Source organism: Dendrobates tinctorius, unplaced genomic scaffold (assembly GCF_039654945.1).
Source record: "Dendrobates tinctorius isolate UK_male_01 unplaced genomic scaffold, ASM3965494v1 ptg000091l, whole genome shotgun sequence".
In the NCBI taxonomy this organism is placed as follows: domain Eukaryota; kingdom Metazoa; phylum Chordata; class Amphibia; order Anura; family Dendrobatidae; genus Dendrobates; species Dendrobates tinctorius.
Genome location: NW_027361759.1, coordinates 3,103,867 through 3,127,272, shown reverse-complemented (window position 1 = coordinate 3,127,272; position 23,406 = coordinate 3,103,867). Strand labels below are relative to the sequence as shown.

Here is a 23,406-nt window from a genome sequence, read left to right as displayed (position 1 = left end):
TAATTTTTTTTTTTTAGACGATAAGTTTGCCCTGTCTCTCCAGGGCGGCCTCTCGGCTCCTGTGCTTGGTGTTTGTTCACATATCTGCCGAAGTAACGTCACAACTTCAGCATGTGTCCAATGGACGTGAATCTTCTGGGCCTAGTCTTCTGCTGATTTCAGCCATGTGAACAAAGACCAGGCTCAGGAGCTGAAGGGACATGAGGTAAGTTTTTTCAGCTTTTGATTTTGATAAAGGTACGGTTGGAAACTCCATTAAATGACATATGGACTATCGACCTGTTATGAAATATCTGCAGCAATATACATATAAGATTAAGGCTAAGTGCACACGTAGCAGAAAATTTCTGCTGGAAAACCTGACTCCCTTCCCAGAAACCGCGCGTTTTTTTCTGCGCGTTTTCAGTGCAGAAATGCGCGTTTTTTATGCATTTTTTTCCGCGCGTTTTCAAAACGCATAGAAATAGCCAGAAACGCGGAAAAATCCGCGAAATTAATAAGCATGCTGCGTTTTTTACCGCAATGCGTTTTTTTCGCGGTAAAAAACGCATCAATTTGCACAATAAGTGCAAAACGCATAGAAATTACTGGGAAGCTTATTTTTAGCGGTTTTATAGCAGTTTTATTGGCAAAACCGCTAAAAATACCGCTAAAAAAATGCTGTGTGTGAACACAGCCTAAAGGGAACCTGTCATGTAAAATGTTGCTATTAACTTACAGATATGGTGTTAATCTGCAGGTTAAAAGCATTCTGAAACTGCCTGGCGTCCTCACTGAGAGCCCGGCTGCCAGGAGGAAATTAACTTTATTCCTCCTGGCATCATTCATCTTACAGTCAATAGCATTGGACGGGATGGTTTCAGTCACCTCTCAGTGTACATAATGGCAGCTGTAACTGTGCCCGCATTAGAGCCAGCAGTCAGTCAGTGCTGGGGGCACGGTTACGGCCGCCGCTCTCTATACACTGAGCGGTGACTGAAGCTGAAACTGACCAACCCCTATGACTGAAAGACGAACGCTGCTGGTACAAATAAAACTAATTTCCTCCTGGCAGCGGGGCTCTCATTGCGGGCACCGGGCAGGATCACCACGCTAAGAACCTGCAGATTAACCCCATATCTACAGGTTTATAATGTAATTTTACATGACAAGTTCCTTTTAAGTAGAGATATGACATGTATCTAAAGGCTTTGCCCAGCTTCACAACCACTTTTTGTTATCCCAATGCCTCAAATGAAAAATTAGCCATTTTTTGTAACCGATCTTAATTAAAAGATCTCCCATTGTTGTTTCTACAGCTCCTAATCAGGCAATGTGTCTCCTTAGTGACAGATTATAAGCAAACTACATAGTCTAATTCTGCAGCCATATTCCCTCCACTTGCCCTCGGTTTTCTACTAATTCACATTTGGGAGGAGCATGGCGGGTGAAGCACAATGCATCGGGATGGTTTGTTGTCTGTTACCATGGAGAAACACAGATCTGTGCCGGAGCTGTAGAAACAAAATAGTAAGAAATTGTTAATTATTGCAAAATTGCTTAAGTTCCTATATTTATGTTTTTGGATAATGCAAAATTGTTAGGAAAAGTGAACATAGCCTTTAAATAAAATTTCATGTCAGATAAGAATCATTAAAGTTGCAGAAATATATACATGCCAGTATTACATGATATTATATTCCCGGTCTGGAGAAGATATTATGTCTCCTCATTAAATCTTAGTAGATCCTCTACTATACTGAGGTATGATTTAATAGAAAACAACTGTATATCATTAATCTCTGCTCCTGGCTTTGTAAGATTTCGGCAGACTTTTTTTTAATAATGTTCTTTAAGAATAAAGCAAAATCAGGTGAGCACTGCCAATATAAACTGCATGGATTGCTCTACTTTATGAGCATAAAATACCACAACATGAATCAGATTTTCGGCTCCGTGGTTTAATGGGAAGCCTGACGTGTTGTCACAGTTCAGTGCTTCCACGTCTACACTGACTGTTTTACATACGTCTTTTATTATGGACACTTAAAACCAAGTCCTGCGGTTTGTGTGAATAACAACTTAAAAGCCAATTTTTGCACAATTTAACTAACATGACCTACAGATTTCTCCTGCCTCAAAGGAAAAACAGCTACCTATTCTTGGCTAACGTCCTTCCTCGTCCCCCTTACTATTTGGCATCCACACTGTAGAGGGTACAGAACCTCACCAAAGTCTTAACTGATCACCTGGCAACTACCTGTAATGGTAACTAACAAATATTATTATTATGCATTTATATAGCGCCATTTATTCCATGGCGCTTTACATGTGAAAAGGGGAAATATAGATAAGTATAGTAAACATGTGTAAGACAAGGGACACACAAGTACATAAGGAGAGGGGGCAAATCAAAATATTGATTCTTCTGCATCCCTTTATGGCATTGAATGATATAGGCCACCAACTTATTCTCAATTCTTCTTCTTGTAAGAATACTGCGCTCTCGGTTTTCTTCCTATCTCTCCAAACTCTCGTTCAGCATTTTATTTTGCAGGCTCTCTTTGCTTTCTCATCTTTTCCCCTTGCTTTATGAGTTCTTAAAGGGAATCTGTCACCCCTTTTTTGATATATCATATAATGATATCATTCAATTGGGTGTCACATGAGGATTCTCTTAGTACTTTTTCTTCCCCCTGACCCCGCACCTTTCATGCATAAATACCTTTTTTATATCGGTTCAGATGTATGTAAACTGCTGCTGTCCGGTCCGCTGGGCGGGGCTTATTCACCTGCTCCCCCCTCCCTGTCTTGCTCTATGCATTTCTTCTTGTGTAGAGAAAGACAGGGAGGGGGGGAGCAGTTGAATAAGCCCCGCCCATTGGACCGGCCCACGGTACTAAGAGAATCCTTATGTGACACACAATTGAATGATATCATTATATGATATCTCAAAAAAGGGGTGACAGATTCCCTTTAAGGCTTGAGTAATTCCTCTCTTTACAGCTCCTACTGGAAAACCTATCAGCAGGAGTTGGCTTTCAGAAGAATCTCAATGTTGAATACACCCAACGAAATACTTTTTTGTGACAACACCCTTGCACTTTTAGAAAACATCAGTGATTGTTCATGGTCTAACATAGCGTCTTCTATGTCTGAAAACAAAACTTTCAGAAAGCTGACTTCTTGTTTTTTCTCTCCCTAGTTACCAACCAAAACCTGATATTTGTAATTTGTTGTGTGGTAGTACCATAACTGTTTATAACATAAACTAAGATCTAACCTGTACATTATATATTTCTTGTGCCTCAAAAACATCTCCAAAAAGTCAATGTTTTCTCACTGTAAAAACAGACAGCACTTGTAATTTCATTAATTGTCATATTGATTACTGTAGTTTACTACTAATCCATCTTTCCCTCACTAAACTGTACTGGTTGTTCATTCAATTTCACACTTTCATCCACAAAGCTCTCCATGGGTCTGCACCATCCTATTACTTCACTTTTATCTCTCTCTATCATGTTAGAAAGGCTCCATGTTTTGCCATTGATCTAAGACTTTACTGTTGCTGCACCATACCTTGCACTACCCTATTAGATTAATTCCCAACAACCACATGTCACGATTCCTCCTCTCAGTGTGGTGGCAGCTCAGCAGTCCAATCTGGGGCACCATGTTCTGTGCTGTCAGTATCATGATAGTCAGCTCTGCCATCCAATCTGAGGCTTGTGTGTGTTGAGCTGTCACTGTGGTGAGTGACAGTCCAGTCTCGCAATCAGGCCTGGGGTATGCTGGGTTATACACAGGTGTCTCCTGTTAGGAATGATTCCCAGGCTATTCAGCTGGCTGTCTGCCTCTTATCTCTGCCAGTTGTAGCTCTGCTCAGTTTGATGTGTATTTGCTCTGTGCTTTGAGTTCTAGCATTTTCATCTTTGTTAGCCGACCTTGGATGTGCCTGTGACCATCCATTTGCCTAGCCCCTTTGTCTTGATCGGCTACCTTCTTGAAATTCTGACCCCGGACTGTGACCTGACTGCACCTTTGCCTGACCCCTCTGTTTATTCCTGGCTTCTGACCTCGAATGCCTTGATTTTCCCACCTCATGGCGAGTCCATAAGTAGTAACTAGCCTCACATCACAATTACAGAATCATGCAAGTATATATCATACTTCATATGCTGAAAATAATAACACATTAGAGATAGATACTCAAGAATGTTCGTTCAAAAGCATAGGATTTTCAGTGTATAAAACATATCCTATGTGTAGCAAGAAGATGAAAAAGACGAGTTGTGAAAAACAAAGTGCATGCACAGTGGTAAAAGGACATGCTCACCTAGAAATAACGCACCCAACGTGCATTTTGTTCAAAGCTTCTTCTCACAAAGCTTTATGAGAAATGTGCATCAGGTGCGATCTTTCCAGGGCAGAATTTACTCTTACGGCCGGGATCACACACAGCGAGATACGGCCAAGTCGCGCAGGTTAAAACCAAGCTCTGGCGCCGGCACTCCGGAGCGGAGCATGCAGCCCCACAGCAATACATGGAGCTGCACGCTCCGCTCCGGAGTGCCGGTGCCACAGCTTGGTTTTAACCTGCGAGACTCGGCCGTATCTCGCTGTAGTGTGACTCCGGCCTACCACTGTGTATGTACTTTGTGCTATTTACAACTCCTTAATACTCAACATCCTGCTACACTTACTATATCTCCTTATGCATAGTAAATCATGGGACTTTGAACATTCTGGAGTAACATCTTTAATGCAGATTGTTGTTACTAATGATATATACAGTACCTTTGAGAAGCTTCAGCTCATCTAGTTTTTTTTTAGCCTTGTATGTTTTCATGACCTTTTTAAATGCTGTGTCAATAAAAGTTTTTTTTTTAATTTTTACTTATTGAGATCTGCACATTTTTTATTTAGGCACTTGATATTTTATACATATGGAGCTTTCTACGCAGCTGGTGGGCACTTGTGGAGGTTTAGTTTATTAAGTTTAAAGAGAGAAAATGGAACACTGTACATTGTCAGCAAGCTGCCAGTCAGTGGTGGGGGACAGGGTTACACAGATTAGCGGGACTGCCATGCACGTGAGATCTAGTCAGGCAGTGATAATCTCCTGCTGATAAAATACTGATTGTATTGACACTGAAACACACAGCCTAATAATTGACATATCGCTTTCTTGACCTTTGTTATGTTGCTCTCAGATTATATATCAAATTTCACTGTCACTGTCAAATTTGCTTCAAACTAGTTTTTCCCAGTTACATAAATAAGAGAATGAAAAATAGACAAAAACGAAGTGTAGAATTTGACCCAGGAGAAACAAAATTTCTTTTAAGGAAAAAACAGTCTCATCATATTGTACAATTTTAATGATTCAACATTTAAAGGTAATTTGACAGCAGGATTTCACCCCCCCAAAAAAAAAAAATTCATAATCTCAAGTAGCACTTGAAAAGTCAAGTCCATCTCCACTGTCAAGTCAGTCAGAAAGAAAGTAAGAAATTTTGGCGAGTCTCAAAAATAGATAAAATCCTCAAATTTATTTCAAATATTTTAAAAGATCATATAGGTTGGGGATACATCTCAGCGTGTTTCTGGCAAAGCCCTTATTCACTGAGTATCTATTTTTGGGACTCGCCAAAATTTCTTTCTTATGATAAGTCATGACTATTGGCTGGAGACCCACTACATTGCAAGACATACATAGTAACATAGTAACAGTTTTGAAGGCTGAAGGAAGACCTTATGTCCATCTAGTTCAGCCTATTTTTAGTGCAGCTGTTCTGCATTGTTGATCCTGGGGAAGGCAAAAAACCCACAGAGTAGAAGGCAATTTTCTCCATAGGGAAAAAAATTCCTTCCCCTAAGCTGGGTCAACCGTCTACCTATAATATTATGTTATTCGCAACCCTCTATACTGTTACTCACAAGAAAAGCATCCATTCCTTTCTTAAATTCATTCAGTGAGTTGGCCATCACCACTTCCTCAGGAAGAGAATTCCAGAGCCTCACTGCTCTTACCGTGAAGAACCCTCTTCCATGCTGGTGCAGAAATTGTCTTTCCTCCAAACGAAGAGAGTACCTCCTTGTTCTTGTCACAGTCCTTGGTACAAACAGCTCATTGGAGAGATCTCTGTATTGCCCTCTGATATACTTGTACATATATATTAAGTCTCCCCTAAGTCTTCTCTTTTCTAGAGTAAATAGACCTAATTTTGATAACTTTTCTGGGTATTGTAGTGAACCAACTCCATTTATCATTTTAGTAGCCCGCCTTTGAACCCTTTCAAGTACAGTAATGTCTTTCTTGATCACCAGCGTCCAAAATTGCACACAATACTCCAAGTGTGGTCTGACGAGTGATTTGTACAGAGGGAGAATTATGTTTTCATCTCGTGTCCCCAGACCTCTTCTAATGCATCCCATGACCCTATTTGCTTTGGTGGCAGCTGCCTGACACTGGGCACTCCAATTTAGGTTGTTATTGACTAAGATGCCTAAGTCTTTTTCCATGTCTGATTTCCCCAGCAGTTTCCTATTTAGTAAGTAATTGTAGCATCTGTTTCTCCTTCCCATGTGCATAACCTTACACTTATCTGTGTTAAACCTTATTTGCCATTTTTCAGCCCAATTCTCCAATTTACTCAAATCTGTCTGTAGTTGCAAACTGTCCTCCTTTGTGTTAACTACCTTGCATAGTTTTGTATCATCTGCAAATACTGATATTTTACTGTGTAAGCCATCCACTAGATCATTAATAAATATATTAAATAGTAGGGGGCCCAATACAGAACCCTGTGGTACCCCACTAGTAACCCTGGCCCAATCTGAGTATGCACCATTAATAACCACTCTTTGTTTTCTATCACTAAGCCAGCTACCTACCCATCTACACACATTTTCCCCTAGCCCAAGCTTTCTCATCTTACTTACCAATCTTTTATGTGGGACAGTGTCAAATGCTTTAGAGAAGGCGAGATAAATAACATCCAATGATTCTCCTTGGTCCATTTGAGAGCTTACATCATCATAGAAGCTGATCAGGTTAGTTTGACAGGAGCGATCCTTCATAAATCCATGTTGATATGGAGTTAAACATTTATTAACATTGAGATATTCCATAATGGTATCCCTTAGAAACCCTTCAAAAATTTTACCCACAACAGATGTTAAGCTTACCGGCCTATAGTTTCCAGGTTCCCTTTTACACCCCTTTTTGAATATTGGTACATTTGCTTGCCGCCAATCAAAAGGAACAGACCCTGTTTCTATAGAGTCTTTAAATATAAGGAATAAAGGCCTGTCTATCACATTACTTAACTCCCTTAATACCCGAGGGTGATTGCCATCAGGGCCTGGTGATTTGTCAATTTTAATCTTACTAAGGCGGGTACTTCTTCCTGGGTTAGGCAGGTAATACTTAATGGGGAGTTTACATTATCACTCTGCATTTCCCCTAGCAAATCCTTTTCTTGTGTGAACACTGTTGAGAAAAAAGTATTTAAAGCATTTTCTTTTCCCACATCGCTCTCTATGATTTCACCCTCATTGTTCTTTAAAGGGCCGACACCATCAATTTTAATCAATTTACTGTTTATATAATTAAAGAATAGTTTGGGGTTTGTTTTACTTTCCTTAGCAATGAGTCTCTCAGTTTCCACTTTTGCTAAATGAACTGAATTATAATATAGGACACAGTGAGGCTATTTTTTTTGTTTGTTTTACCCTGTCAAGTCAGTCAGTTCCTCTATTACCAAGAAACTGTCATTTCAATCAATATGCAAATGAGGCTGAAGTGCTTTCATCGTCTGGAAGTTCTTCCTAAGCCTACAGCTCTATTCTATGCCCACGCCGCCCTATGTTTTACTGACTGCTTCTTTGCTATGCGACGATAAGAAGCAGAAGGCTTCACTAGGTGGGAAGTATGGCTGTGGAGAGTAGAGGCTAAAGAATGTTTTCGACACACCAAAAGCACTTCAGTTTCATTTGCATACTGAGCCAAATGGCAATTTCTCTGTAATGGAGGAACGGACTGGTTAAATGCATGGATGAACTTGTGGTTTGCAAGAGTAACATGTACATATAAATAGTTTGGGGGTAAAATCTTGGTGTCATATTTCATTATGTATGTATATAAAGTATCTAAGCCTTATTTCTAACAGTCATCTGTGCAAACATTAGTTTCTGATGTAGACTTTCCAACGACTTTCGAAATAGAATATTTTTTCTCAAGATGGGGAAGATGCCCTTTCTCCTGTAAGGTAAGATCTGAGCTTTGGAACCGGATCTTGACCTTGTTATTTGATCTCTCTATTGACTATGGTCAGTCACTGACCTTGACCTTGAGAAACCCTATACCTTCTATTTTGCCTTTCATGCTGCTGACTTTGCGCCTGACCTTGATGAATCCTTTTATGTGACATCCATTATGACAGGAGAATATAGTCCTGTAATGAACAGTGAATCTGTACGTCCTGAGGCAGTACATAGGAAAAAGATTGCTATCGGTGAAACACAAGATCCCTTGGTGGGTTTTCCTGGATCACATCTTCATATATTAAAGAATATTGCAGTTTCATACAATGGTTATTGGCAATCCATATAATTTATATACATCCAGAATGTTCATACAGTTAGTCTCAGGCTCCCTCTGATCACACCTAGTACAATATTAGGTATCTTGAGAATATAAGTGAGATAAACATGTACAGACAAAAACTGCAGCGTGTGCTAAAACAATGAGATAATAATACATTTCTGCACGGTTTCCATAACTTACTTGAGCATGAGCCATCTGGCATCAGCATGTAGCCATTAAGACAATAGCACTTGTAGCTGCCTTGAGTGTTCATACACCGATGTTCACAGGGACGAGGCTTAAGACCGCATTCATTCAAGTCTGCAAAAGACATCTCATTGACAAATATGCAGACACATAGCTTTCAAGTAGACGCGCTGCCAAGGAAAAGATTTTCAGTTGGAAAATGAATTGAGGTCGTTTCTAGTTCATGTAGTTTGCCATAATCTTTACCTGCGACGTAGTCTAATCGCCGCCAAAAACAAAGCTGGAGGCCAAAGACACAAGGAGAAATGATGTAGCACAGAGTTGATAACTATGGTAAAATAGTGTAACACCATATTGTTGGGAAGGGGGGCACGAGGGATCTATAGAATGAAACTGATGATCTCATCGCCCTGCTTTACATTATATAGATATTTGGGGAACCATTTACTTTGTCTATTATTAGTCTTGTGAAAAACCATGAAAAACACAAATGTATGAAAATATAAACCCAATCTGTAATCCCCTGCCATCTGGAGTTCGAAGTTTTTACACCTGTTGTACTACAAATCCCAGCTGTCTTTGGAGTTTTAAATTCCACCAGATGGGGATTTTGAAGAACAGCTGTGGCTATGACATTACCCAATTAAGATAAAATGGCTAATACATGTACATGTTTTCATCTAGGGAAGAAAAACAACATGTTAAGGACTGGATTCTTGACAAGCCCTGACAAAGTGCCAATATACTTAAGACAGGTGTCAACAGTATGTGCATACCATTCACAAAATCTACTGTACGTATACTGAAAATTCTTTGCTTTTTTTCAGCCTATTTCCTGGATTATTGTAGCTTTGATAATTTCTTTGTGACTTAGGTCTTTACTTTTAGGGATTCAGAAGAATATACTGTAAGACTAAAGCGATTGTCCCCCACATTAATGTTCATGGACCTCACCTCCCAAATTGGCACCACTCATTGGCACTCAGTACTGTGTCCCGAGCCTCATGGCATTAACATCTAAAGGGGAGAAACTAGACCACTGCAATCAATCAGCAGCTACTCTTCAACTGAAGCCTTCAAATTCTGTATGATCCAGATATTTCCGCTATGATGGAATGTGAAGGCTGCAACTGATCAGTGTCTGATGACTGGCTGCAGTGGTATTGTGATGACACTTGTCAGATGATGATGCTAGGGAGAAGCACTACCAAGGACGGATGAACAGCACTGATATGGGATGTGATTTTTTTCTTTATTACCACCACATCCTGGGCCCGTTAATATTAACTTTTAATGAATGGACAACTCTATCAAGCTAAGAAATAGTGGTTTATAAATACAGAATATCAATAGCTATATGGTTAACTATTCTTATTGTTGATTATTTTTCTGCAACACCAGAATCATAAGAGGCTTCTTACATCATAAGATTGTGTGGGCCTACTCTCTCCAGTATCTTACTACTCCATTGTCTGAGTCTATTCCAGATTGTCACTTATAGTTTCCTGTAACTTTGTACAACACATGAAGGATAATAACTACATAAAATATATAACATACAAATTTACTTATAAGAGTTCAAATAAAAATTTATAAAACTGACCATGGGACAAAATTTTTAGAATGAAATCTAGATGTTGGAAAAACAGAAGCGTCTCGCAAGGCTCCTAATTGCGACCATCATTCTTATTGGCCCAAACAAAAGATTGACGGACAACACTCACCAGGGTTACTAAATCTGGAAAAAAATTCCTTTGTTGTTCCATGCATGTAGCAAAGCAACGTTTTGACCGTTCAGCTCTTATTTAAGCCTATACCAGTCTTATAGGAGCATGATACTATTGACCAATCCTGTTAAACCTGACAGATCATATTGGTTTCGGAAGGGTCCATCAGGTTTTCATCTGGATTTCGTAAACTGCTATTTTTGCTGAAAAGCAATGATAAAGATACTATGTGCCGTGGAAAGTCATGGCTTACATAATACTTATATCCTATCTATGTAAGATGTAGAACAGAATTGTGGCGCCCCCAGGAGTATGGTCGCCACAGTGGCATTACCTTCCTCCTTGGGAGTGTGATGTCATGCTTGGAAGCAATAAAGGGTCTCTCTGGCAGTTAATCATAACACAACACAGTTCCCACTCCAGGCCAGCAGAGGGCGCTCTGAACCAAAACTGGGGGAAGAGCTGCTCTCTGGGGGCAGAGAAGGGGAAATTGAGGAGTTCGTGCGAGGAGGGCAACGTGTGTGGACGTGAGGAGAAGAGCTGGAGGATTGAGCAGAGAGTTCAGGCTCATTCCCAGCTATAGCGCATGATCTGGAGCCCGATCTCCAAGGCTGTATGGACACTGATGGTCCTGCAACAGAAACCAGAGGAATAGAAAGCTGTAAATGCTCTATTCCCACATAAGACTCGGAGGCACAACAGCGACGTGTGAACCAGAAGAGAAAGGCTACAGCTGTCTGCCATACAAGGGAGTTCTAAAGAGGATAAGCAAGTGGAACTTCAGTGTAACACAGTACTGCAAGTACCTAAAATAAGCGCTAGAAAGGAGACTACACAACCCATCTGATAGAGAGATTCCTAAGTTGCTTCCAGGCCAGCCAGCCTCTGTTCCATCTGTAATCTGGAATTCTGGACTGCATTTACCAAGCAAAGTAAAGGTAAAAGAAACTGCACCCTATTGTGTCCTTGCCTCCTTTCTGCAAACTCTCCAGCACTGCTACATCTCTGTGCCAGACACTACACCCTCTTCCTCAACACCTATCCTCTTCATCTACTCTGCCCTGGGACTGCAGCCCTGTCTGTGGAGGGTTACAACATCATTGCTGCACCACACCATCTGTCCCAGAGGATCTGTTTGCAGCGTCGGCTTAACATCTTCATTGCCGAGCACCACAGGTGGCGTCACGCATCATCCACTCATAAACTTTAATCATCAGCCACACTATTCTTTTACATGGACGCCCAGGGCCAAGGACCGGGTCACCGCTACTGTGACACTTCCCTCTGAGATACCGGCCTGGTACCGAGTAACCCACTGCTCTGGCGGGCGACCCAGAATCGTCTGCCTTTAATGCAACAATTGCTTGTGCTTACAATTTACCTCCTGCTTGGCAAAGTAAGACACAGTATGGAAAAATAAGCCAACAATTTGTCAGAAACTAAACTCTTATTTAGAGATTACGAAGTTACCTTCCTTTATTCAAGTATGTGATTCACCTTACAATATGAATATGAATAAACGGCACTAAATTTAGAGATGATTTGCTAATAAATATCATTATAATGCAAAAATAACAGCTGCTTAATATACAGGGTGGGCCATTTATATGGATACACCTGGGTGGGCCATGTATATGGATACACCTAAATAAAATGGGAATGGTTGCTGATATCAACTTCCTGTTTGTGGCACATAAGTTTTCCTCCTCCCATATACTATTGTGCCAAGAACAGGAAGTTGATATCCCCAACCATTCCCATTTTATTTAGGTGTATCCATATAAATGGCCCACCCTGTATTGTGAATGTCATAATAATGCCTCTTTTTGAGAACCTTCCTGAATTAACCAATTAAATGCATGGGAAAAAGTCTGGAGAGGGGCAAACCTTACTAGAGAGATGGAATAAATATTAGCTGCAGATGTAGCTACAATACTGAGCGGATGGCAGGGGACTAAAGCTTAAGCCTGTAGACTCATTTAGAGGCAGGAAACCTCTTAGACTTATTCTCTCCTTTATAGGATTTCCTGAAAATTTGCTCAACGGGACACTAAAGGGTAAGAGACTTAATGGAAAGTGAATATTCCCATAAGAATATTGTACACACACTGGTTTTGTAAAACTTGCACAAATACAACATGGAGGTTTCCTCTTCTGACCAAGAAATATTTTCGAACATTGGATCAATGAATGTGAATAAAAGGAATAAAAATAAAAATGCTGGTTTAGAGGAATATCTCTTTGACAATATAGTGTTACAAGTACTACTATTTACTAGTAATTCTAGTAATAGAGATGGGCTGTAACATTTATAGTACATTAGATAAATTATCTTTGGAGGACAGATCAAAAGTATAGTATTACAGAAGCGGCATGTACCGTAATACATCTCATACAGACATGTGTCATTACTACGACAGGACTTCTTAATGATGGATCACCAGCCATTTAGGCATACCAGTGGACTGCTGAGAAATGGACTATTCACTGTCCAAGGAAGCCCTTTGTTCTTAAGTTATCTTGAGACTGACCAGAATGAGACCTGTCAGGCATAATGTGACGTCAGATATTGTATGCTTATAGTTGACACTTGGAGGACACATAGAAAAGTAAACACTAAAAAGCTTATACAAAATGTTGTAACTTGTAAGTTATTTTTTTTTATTCTTCTATTTAGGAAAAAGGTTAAATATATTTGTCAGTCCGATGTATGTAAGGCTTTATCACTGTATAATAAATGCTATTCGACTTTATAATATGCTTTGGAGCAATTCATCAATCAGTTCAAGCCACTTTTGTGACTTTCGAAGTTTAACCAATATTTTGTGACTTTTTGTACCTTTCGCTATTCTAAAAATTAGATGGGACTGAAGGGGCAAGTCGGATGTTACCCTGAAGGAGTCACTATACTTTTTGCCAGAAAGTGTCATACAGAAAAGTAGTAATCCAAGCTCGGAGCTCGTGTAGATTTCAGAGTGTAATACACGGGCAGCACAAAGATGTGTCAAAATCATCAGGAAATATGTAGCTCCCTAATGAATTTGACGTAATTTACTCCAGATGACTTTCCTTCAAGAATGGCGTGCAAATGAATTGGCTCCTTTTTCTCTTCTTTCATAGTATATAAGATCTTTTTGCTGCCTGTAAAAACATTTCTGTTTCCATAGGATGAAAAGTCATACAGGCCTAATAGTAAGTTCTCTTACCGTATCCAATTCGTCTCTAGAAAAAAAACATCTCAGATTCCAGCCTGATATGTTTAATCTACACTGTTATAATGTTGCTCAACTAACACCAAGAGCAGTGGCCGATGGAAGTTCCCAGTGTACAAAGCCAGACTAGCACAGCTCTGAGCAGTGTGTAGGTCCTTTAGCTCCGATCACCCTCACTTCAGTGGGAGGAGAACCACAATACCTGAGTGACCACTGCACAGTACACTTACAAAATACCATAAACTTACCTCAGCCTGTCTTCAGGCGGTAGCTAAGTAGTAGGGTAGCCAGGTGTAAGACCCCCACTGATCTGCCATAGATAAACTACCCCTAGGAATGTCCATAATATCTTTAAGTCTCCCATAAACATTAAATGAAAGTCGTCAAAATCCTCCAATTCTGGTAGGACTGGGCAACAGTCTGATATATATGAAGCACCCCAACTCTTCCATCAACACATGATGAACTGCACATTTGGATTTTCAATACCTGGTCCTTAGGTTTTCAGGGGAGATCAGCCAATGCCCCAGGGGCAACCATATCATTGGTGTAACCTGTACACCTCCACAAAGGCCCAAAAAATAAGGGGGCGACTTTTACCTCCAAATCAGTTGGAATTATGCATTATGATGAGCTATTGGGCTGTAAGGGCAAATATACCGTTCATGCGCAGGGGCCCCCTTCTGTGTGCATCTGCCAGTGCACTGCCAGTTGTCTATTTCCCCACTGTAAACACATGAATGCTCACCCAAACATAGGGCTCATGTACATTTGGGAATGGGAGGAGATAGTTGTTTGTTCAACTAATCTTCACCCAACAGTTACCTAATATGTTTGTGTACTTTAGTTTTGGACACTTCTTTGAACCCCTTCATGACGTTTTTGTTTTTTGCTCCCCTACTTCTCAGAGCCACAACTTTTTTAATTTTCCATCAATATGGCCGTGTGAGGGCTTGTTATTTACGGGACGAGTTGTACTTTTGAATGACACCATTGGTTTTACAATGTCATGTACTAGAAAATGGGAAAACAATTCCAAGTGCAGTGAAATTGCAAAAAAAAGTGCAATCCCACACTTGTTTTTTGTTTGACTTTTTTACTAGGTTCACCAAATCCTTAAACTGACCTGCCATTATGATTCTCCAGGTCTTTGCGAGTTCATAGACACCAAACATGTCTAGGTTCTTTTTTATCTAAGTGGTGAAAAAAAATTCCAAACTTTGTTAAAAAAAAATTGTGCCATTTTACGAGACCCGTATCGTCTCCATTTTTCGTGATCTTGGGTTGGGTGAGGGCTTATTTTTTTGTGCACTGAGCTGACATTTTTAATGATATCATTTTGGTGCAGATACGATCTTTTGATCACCTGTGTCGCGGCGAGCAAAAAAATGTAATTCTGGCGTTTTGACTTTTTATCTCGCTACGCCATTTATTAATCAGGTTAATACTTTTTTTATTGATAGATCAGGCGATTCTGAGCGCGGCAATACCAAATATGTGTAAGTTTGATTTTTTTATAGTTTTATTTTGAATGGGGCGAAAGGAGGGTGATTTGAACTTTTGTAATTTTTTTATTTTTTTATATTTTTAAAAACATTTCTTTTTTTTAAATTTTGGCATGCTTCAATAGTCTAGAAGCTGCCACAATGCGATCGGCTCTGCTACATAGAGGCGATGATCACATCGCCTCTATGTAGCAGAATTACTCATTTGCTATAAGCGCTGACCACTGGGTGGCACTCACAGCAGGGTGGCACTCACAGCAAGCCGGCAGTGACAACCATAGAGGTCTCCTGTAGACCTCTGGTTGTCATGCCTACAAACTGGTGACCCATGATCACGAGATGGGGGTTACCCCCGTGCGCGGATTTCAGGCCCAATGGCCAGAAGCGCGAGTTAAATGCCGCTGTCAGCATTTGACAGCAGCAATTAACGGTTTAATAGCCGAAGGTGGATCGTGATTTCACCCGCGGCTATTCCAGGCACATGTCAGCTGTTCAAAACAGCTGACATGTCCCAAGAAAGATGTGGTCTCACCACCAGAGCCCACATCAAAGAGAGGGAGTCAGACTTGGCGTACTATTACGCCTGATGTCGGAAAGGGGTTAAAGGGAGTCTGTCACCAGATTTTTGCTGAACATTTTTTTTGTTACCACATTTGAGAACAGCATGATGTAGGGACAGAGACCCTTATTTCAGAAATGTGTCACTTGCTGCACTGCTTTTTGTCATTTTGATAAAATCACTGTTTTCCATGCTGCAGATCTAGCAGTTCTCTAAATGCTGAGCTCTGTATAACCCCGCCCACACGACTGATTAGCAGATTTCTGCACATGTACAGTGTACACAAAAGCTGCCAAGCAGTGTTGGATGAGGGGTTATACAGAAATGATGAATATGGAGGTTTACCTAACGGCAAGTTTACAAGTCCTCTATTGATAATCTCCTGCTGGTAAAATTGTATTTTTATGAAAACTACACTAACCAGCCCAGTAAGTGACACATTGCTGGAATCAGGGTCTCTGTCTTTACATTTTGCTGCTCTCACATTAGGTGGCAACAACCTGGTGACAGATTCCCTTAAATATAATAAAGATCATATGCAAAAGTAATAAAATTGTGTCATCTTTTACAATATGTTCTGATGTATACAATGTAACCAACACCTGGAATATTTATATAAAGTCTAAAGCGGAACACTCAAAGTGGTGCTATGTTGTCACGAGTGTGTCACTTCCTCCTGGGAGATCTCGGGTTAGAAAGTAATTATGTATTGTGACTCACAGGTCATCCATTTCGCCTGTGTGTTTCATGTACTATATTAAATTAATTTTGTTTCCTTTGGTGCTGAAGAGGTTAACGAAACTTTCTATGCTTGTTAGAAACATGCAGCTCCATCTCTCAGCCACTCCTCATCTGGTCATTCCCTCTCTCTATAAAAGCTGTCCAGGGTTTTCCTTCCTCGACAGTGAAAGTTCTACTTCCTGGTTCCCTGGAGTTGCTGTGCTGAGTTGGAGATCGTTAGTTGCAGCTGGAGATTGTTGTATGCTGTTTTGGGGTGTATGCCTTTCACCTTGTCCTATTCCTATTTGATTTGTACATTCCTTCTCTTCCCTAAGTACAGTGCCCTGTGAAAGTATTCAGCTCCCTGGAACTTTTCAACCTTTTCCCACATATCATGCTTCAAACATAAAGATACCAAATGTTAATTTTTGGTAAAGAATCAACAACAAGTGGGACACAATTGTGAAGATGAACGAAATTTATTGGCTATTTTACATTTTTGTGGAAATACAAAAACTGAAAAGTAGGGCGTGCAATATTATTCGGCCCCTTTACTTTCAGTGCAGCAAACTCACTCCAGAAATTCAATGTGGACCTCTGAATGATCCAATGTTGTTCTAAATGACTAATGTGAAGGACAGGACCAATGTGACGTAACTACACAGGCACAGCTCTACGGCACCCCCTTTGTCTCTCAGGTCAGTAAGAGAACTGCACCTAGAGCAAATGGCCGCCGGGGAGGATGTCCTGTTACCCACTGGGTATTCTAAGATTTGTAATCAGAGTAAAAACACAGGAACAAGATTAATTTTATGGTTTAATTGCCTTAAGGGCGCACTAGATAATTACAGAAATATACAGTAAGCTATACAATGGAATTACAGTGCATTTGCAGTCAGAGTAAAATATAACAATAAGGGTACAAGACTTAGAGATATTAAGCTGGAGGCCAATTTACCAGATTGTAGGTTGCATGTGGGTGCCGGGAGCTCTGCAGTCCACAGGTACAAGAATCTTAGTTGCCGAACAGACCCCAAAGCGCGGGCCGCTGCTCCCCTTGGCAGATCTGTCCTCAGTTCCTTCTTAAATCATCATCATCTGGTTCTTCTGTGAGAGAGTGAGTGTCTCTGCCATGTGCTGTTAGTTCTTAAGCATGCTGGGTTCCTCCCCCTGTGCCAGAGGGTGGGCTAATAATCTCCACCCTTTAGCTCCCTGCAGAACGTATTCCCAATATCTAAGAAAGGGGGTAACTTTCTACAGCACGATTGGATCAGGACTCGAGAGGTACCAGTGAATGCTGGTTGTTTTGCCTGTCATGTGGAGAGCAAACATGGCCCCATTGGGTCGCTGTGGAGGGCCAATCTCTATATCTCAGGTCCCAGAGCCCTCAACGACTCAGGAGTCGCACTGCCAGATGCGCGATTTCCTCAGGGTCACGCGGATATTTTTTATGAGTCTATAACTCGAAAGGTGTGCTCATAATCCATGATCCTAGGATGGAGTCAAAGAGGCTGGGCGAGACAATGGATGTGTATTTCTGTGTCCAGCTGACAGGTATATTCTAATTGAAGCCCCCAGGTGTTATGAATGAGTCACCGTAGGAGGCAAAAACAGAAATGCTAGCTAAGTCCAGAAAACCAGAGAAGTTGGCAGCTATTGGATTGCAGACCCCCCTGAACCTATCAACACAACTAGCAGTAGCCGTGGGGGGTTCCTACGAAGCCCTAGACCCCTCGGACACAGCCGGAGAACTATATAGCCTAAAGACAGAAAGGGAAATCTAAACTGCCCCAGAGCAGACCCCAAAGCAAAAGGCAGCCCCCAACATATAATGACGGTGAAGCAAGAAGAAAGAACACTAACACAGACAGAAAGATAGACTGAGCAAAGACGGGGCCCAAGCTAACTAGCTAGGAAAGGACAGGAAGGCTGCAGTCTGCAATCCGTGAAAAACCCTATGAAAAATAAGGGCCAACAAACTGACAGAGAAAAAGGCCCTGAAGACGTTAGGCTTCAAAAAGCTATGTCAGTACTCAGGAATATTCTGAAGACAGAGCAACAGGCAAAAGGAGATTCAGCTCACCCCAGCAGGGAATGGCAGAATCCAAAAAGCAAGGCAAACAAAAACAAAACACAAATGCTAACAGGCAAAGCAGAAAACTTAGCTTTAGAGGAGCAGGAATCAGACTGGTCTCTTAGAAGTCCACAGAGAAATCACCCGCAGGGCAGAAGGGCGTCGGCAGCCTTATATCCAGTCCGTGACTCCACTCAGCCAGTCATCATCATCAGGCTCAGGTGCCTGATAATCAGGCTCATTACCTTCCTTTACCAGAATAGGGAATTCACCAGACTTCAGTGACGAAGGGGAAAATGAACTCACAACACCCAGGCACCTTCTTGCCCCATGCTGGCATGGCTCCTACTCAAGCTTTGAAGTTCTGCTTTGGCTTTATCTCATTATCATACTAAAAGACCTTGCTATTCAACATTGGAGCACTGAATCCTGTTTTCTTCAATATGCTTACAGGCCCTGGGGGGGGGTAGGAGCAGTTAGCTGCCTGTAATTCTTGTGAACTCAGACCAAAATGGACAGGCCAAGCTCAGACATGAGGCGAGCATTAGGCCCCATATCCAAGATGGCGGCTGCTCCTTCATCACAACTAATGATGATAAATATAATTCACCTGTGTGTAATCAAGTCTCCGTAAAAATGCACCTGCTCTGTGATAGTCTCAGGGTTCTGTTTGAAGCACAGAGAGCATCATGAAGACCAAGGAACACAACAGGCAGGTCCGTGATACTGTTGTGGAGAAGTTTAAAGCCGGATTTGGATACAAAATGATTTCCAAAACTTTAAACATCCCAAGGAGCACTGTGCGAGCGATCATATTGAAATGGAAGGAGTATCATACCACTGCAAATCTACCAAGACCCGGCCGTCCCTCTAAACTTTCATCTCAAGCAAGGAGAAGACTGATCAGAGATGCAGCCAAGAGGCCTATGATCACTCTGGATGAACTGCAGAGATCTACAGCTGAGGTGGGACAGTCTGTCCATAGGACAACAATCAGTCGTACACTGCACAAATCTGGCCTTTATGGAAGAGTGGCAAGAAGAAAGCCATTTCTCAAAGATATCCATAAAAAGTGTCGTTTAAAGTTTGCAACAAGCCACCTGGGAGACACGCCAAATATATGGAAGAAGGTGCTCTGGTCAGATGAAACAGTTTTGGTATTTTCACAAAAATTTAAAATAACCAATAAATTTCGTTCAACTTCACAATTGTGTCCCACTTGTTGTTGATTCTTCACCAAAAATTAACATTTGGTATCTTTATGTTTGAAGCATGATATGTGGGAAAAGGTTGAAAAGTTCCAGGGAGCTGAATACTTTCGCAAGGCACTGTACCTCTCTGCCTTTGGTGAGTGTTTTTGTATGATAATGTGTTGGAATATGTTTGGCGCAACAACTCGATTCCTGTCTATGAGTGTTTAGTTGCTAGATTTGTATGCTGTTTATAAAGTTAAAAAGAACCCCCCAGAGGCTCACACAGGGAGAGCATGTGACTGTATTTCCTGTTTTTCCTGTGTCTCTGTATGAGAGAAGCAGCAGCCTGCTGTAGATGCTGCACAGATAGAGACACGCAAATGATTTATTCTTCTCTATTAAGCTTATCATATATTGTTCCTGAATAAAGAAGCTCTGTTGTCACACGCTTGGAGAGCATTCTGAATAATCCGCTGCCAACATAGTGGCTTTTCTTGTATCCCTGCTTGTCTATGTGTTGATACACTAGCATTTCTGTCCCAGGCCTCCTGGGGGAGGGGGTGGGGACAGCTTAGGATTTAACATGAGAACAGTAAGGCACAAGACCCAAACCTCCTCACCTTCAGAGGTACCTTTGGGAACAGGGATAGTTTAGGCCCCAAATCAAGGGACAGTGAAGGGCCCATTTATCTATCTCACATACAGTCACAGCGTGACATATGTCTAGAGGACTGCTTTACTTTTTCCTAATAAATTACAAAGGTGTTCTATTTTGCTTCTTTGCTATTACCCTTTCATCCATGTGCCATTTATCGTGTCTAAGATAACTATAAATAATGTCTATCTTTACTGAACTGAAACAATCCAAGAATATTTGTCATGAGTTTTTGTAACATATGGTTTATTTTTAAGCACCGAGGGAGTAAGCTACACAATATATGTACTCATACCAGGAATGCCTTCTGTACTCCTGCAATTTAGAGCAGGTTATGGGAGGTTACAGTTTGTAAATGATCTTTCTTTGTTTTCACACACAGCTGTTGTTGTGTAATACCCAGGGACTTTTCAATAGACACATATGCTTTATTAATTAATGAGCCCAGGGATCTCATGATATGCTTTGCTGGCTGAAGTATATTATATAAAACTTCTTCACTTGTATCAATGACTTACGAATAGCACTCTATTTGTAAAAGTTAGGAAGGATATTTCATTGGTGACAATGGTTACTATGATAAAGCCATGATTTTAGAAATGTGCTTTCATTTCTTAAGGGTTATTCTCACAATCACATTAAATGCATTTTAGCAAAGCACAATAAATGCATACCCATTGTTTATACACAGACCAAGAACAAATATTTTTTTCTTGTTTGTTTTCATCTCTATTTACTCCTCTGGGCATTCAAATTGACATAACTGAAGGGGGTCCCTCTTATCTGCTAAAACTACTTTTCCCATGAGCACCTGCTTTTCCTCAGTGCTGCAGATATCTCTCTCCAGGCTTGGACTGGACCACAGGAGAACAGGAGATTCCTCCGGTGGGCCTCTGTGCAAGATAAGTCCACCTCCCTCTTATATGAGCAGTACTTGGCACTCTATACTTGAATCCAGGGCCGGCATTAGGGGCAGGCAGACCGTTAGCTGCCTAGGGCCCCCGCTCCCCCGGGACCCCCAGCTAGCGGCACATCATGCTGCCGCTATGGGGCCCCTGTGAGGCAGGGGGGCCTGCCTGCCCCAGCTCCGACTCCCCCTGCCGCTGCATTGAACTATACCAGTGTCATAGACGCTGGTACAGTTCACAGCAATGATGGAGGAGAAAGCGTCAGCTGACGCTCCCTCTCCCATCATTCCCCACTCTGCCTCTGACACAGCGGGTGCGCGATGACATCATCGCGCTCTCACTGTGTGCTAGGCAGAGCAGGAGACAGGAGCTGGGAGCAGCGTGGGCAAGAGGAGAAGGTGAGGGGAGTTTTTTTTTTTTTTTAATATATCGTTGTGGGTGCTGGACTGTGGGGCCCTTCTTGTTGGGGGGTATATGCTATGTGGCCTAGGCTATATACTATGTGGTGCTGGGCTATATACCATGTGTGGCTGGGCTATATATCATGTGTGGCCTGGGCTATATACCATGTGTGTTCTGGGCTATATACTATGTTGGCTGTGCTATATACCATGTGGTGCTGGGCTAAATACCATGTGGACTGTGCTATATACCATGTGGTGCTGTGCTATATACCATGTGTGGCTGTGCTATATACCATGTGTTGCTGAGCTATATACCATGTAGTGCTGTGCTATATACCATGTGGTGCTGGGCTATATCCCATGTGTGGCTGTGCTGTATACCATGTGGGCTGTGCTATATACCATGTGGTGCTGTGCTGTATACCATGTGGTGCTGGGCTATATCCCATGTGTGGCTGTGCTGTATACCATGTGGGCTGTGCTATATACCATGTGGGGCTGTGCTGTATACCATGTGTGGCCTGAGCTATATACTATGTGGTGCTGGGGTATATACCATATATACCATGTGGTGCTGTGCCATGTACCATGTGGTGCTGGGCTGTATACCATGTGGTGCTGGGCTATATACTATGTGCTCTGTGCTATATACCATGTGGTGCTGTGCTATATACCTTGTGTGGCTGTTCTATATACCATGTGTGGCTGTGCTATATACCATGTGGTACTGGGCTATATCCCATGTGTGGCTATGCTGTATACCATGTGGGCTGTGCTATATACCATGTGGTGCTGTGCTGTATACCATGTGGTGCTGAGCTATATCCCATGTGTGGCTGTGCTGTATATCATGTGGGCTGTGCTATATACCATGTGGGGCTGTGCTGTATACCATGTGTGGCCTGGGCTATATACTATGTAGTGTTGGGCTATATACCATGTGTGGCTGGGCTATATACCATGTGTAGCTGGGCTATATACCATGTGTGGCCTGGGCTATATAATATGTGGTGCTGAGCTATATACTATGTGTGGCCTCGGCTATATACCATGTGGTGCTGGGCTATATACCATGTGGTGCTGGGCTATTTACCATGTGGGGCTGTGCTATATACCATGTGGTGCTGGGCTATATACCTTGTGTGGCTGTGCTATATACCATGTGTGGCTGTGCTATACACCATGTGGTGCTGAGCTATATACCATGTGTGGCAGTGCTATATACCATGTGCTATATACCATGTGGTGCTGTGCTAAATACCATGTGGTGCTGTGCTATGTACCATGTGGTGCTGTGCTATGTACCATGTGGTGCTGTGCTATGTACCATGTGTGGCTGGGCTATATACCATGTGTGGCTGGGCTATATACCATGTAGTGCTGTGCTATATACCATGTGGAGCTGGGCTATATACCATGTGTGGCTGGGCTATATACCATGTGGTGCTGAGCTATATACTATGTGGCTGTGTTATATACCATGGAGGGGTACATTTTACATTATATTCTATGGGGGATTCTGTATTATATAATATGGCAGGCTACATTATATTCTATGGGGAGGTGGGCTGTATTATATTCTATTTGGGGCTACATTATATTCTATGGGGGGGCTATATTATATTTCTTATATTTTATTTTATTTCTTATATGACAAGGCTACATTGTAT

At 41.6% G+C, this 23,406-nt stretch overlaps 1 protein-coding gene across 2 annotated transcripts in view; it reads right to left on the bottom strand.

Moving 5' to 3' along the window:
* The window catches only part of EGFL6 (EGF like domain multiple 6), a 163,594-nt gene that overhangs the window by 59,774 nt on the left and 80,414 nt on the right, over nucleotides 1–23,406 (bottom strand). Inside the window, exon 4 of one of the 2 annotated variants that reach the window (XM_073586162.1) lies at nucleotides 8,774–8,893. The exons of the other annotated variant lie outside the window; for it this stretch is intronic. Within the exon in view, the coding sequence (XP_073442263.1) occupies nucleotides 8,774–8,893 (120 nt within the window). The remainder of the gene's footprint in view (nucleotides 1–8,773; nucleotides 8,894–23,406) is intronic. 2 annotated transcript variants of the gene reach the window in all.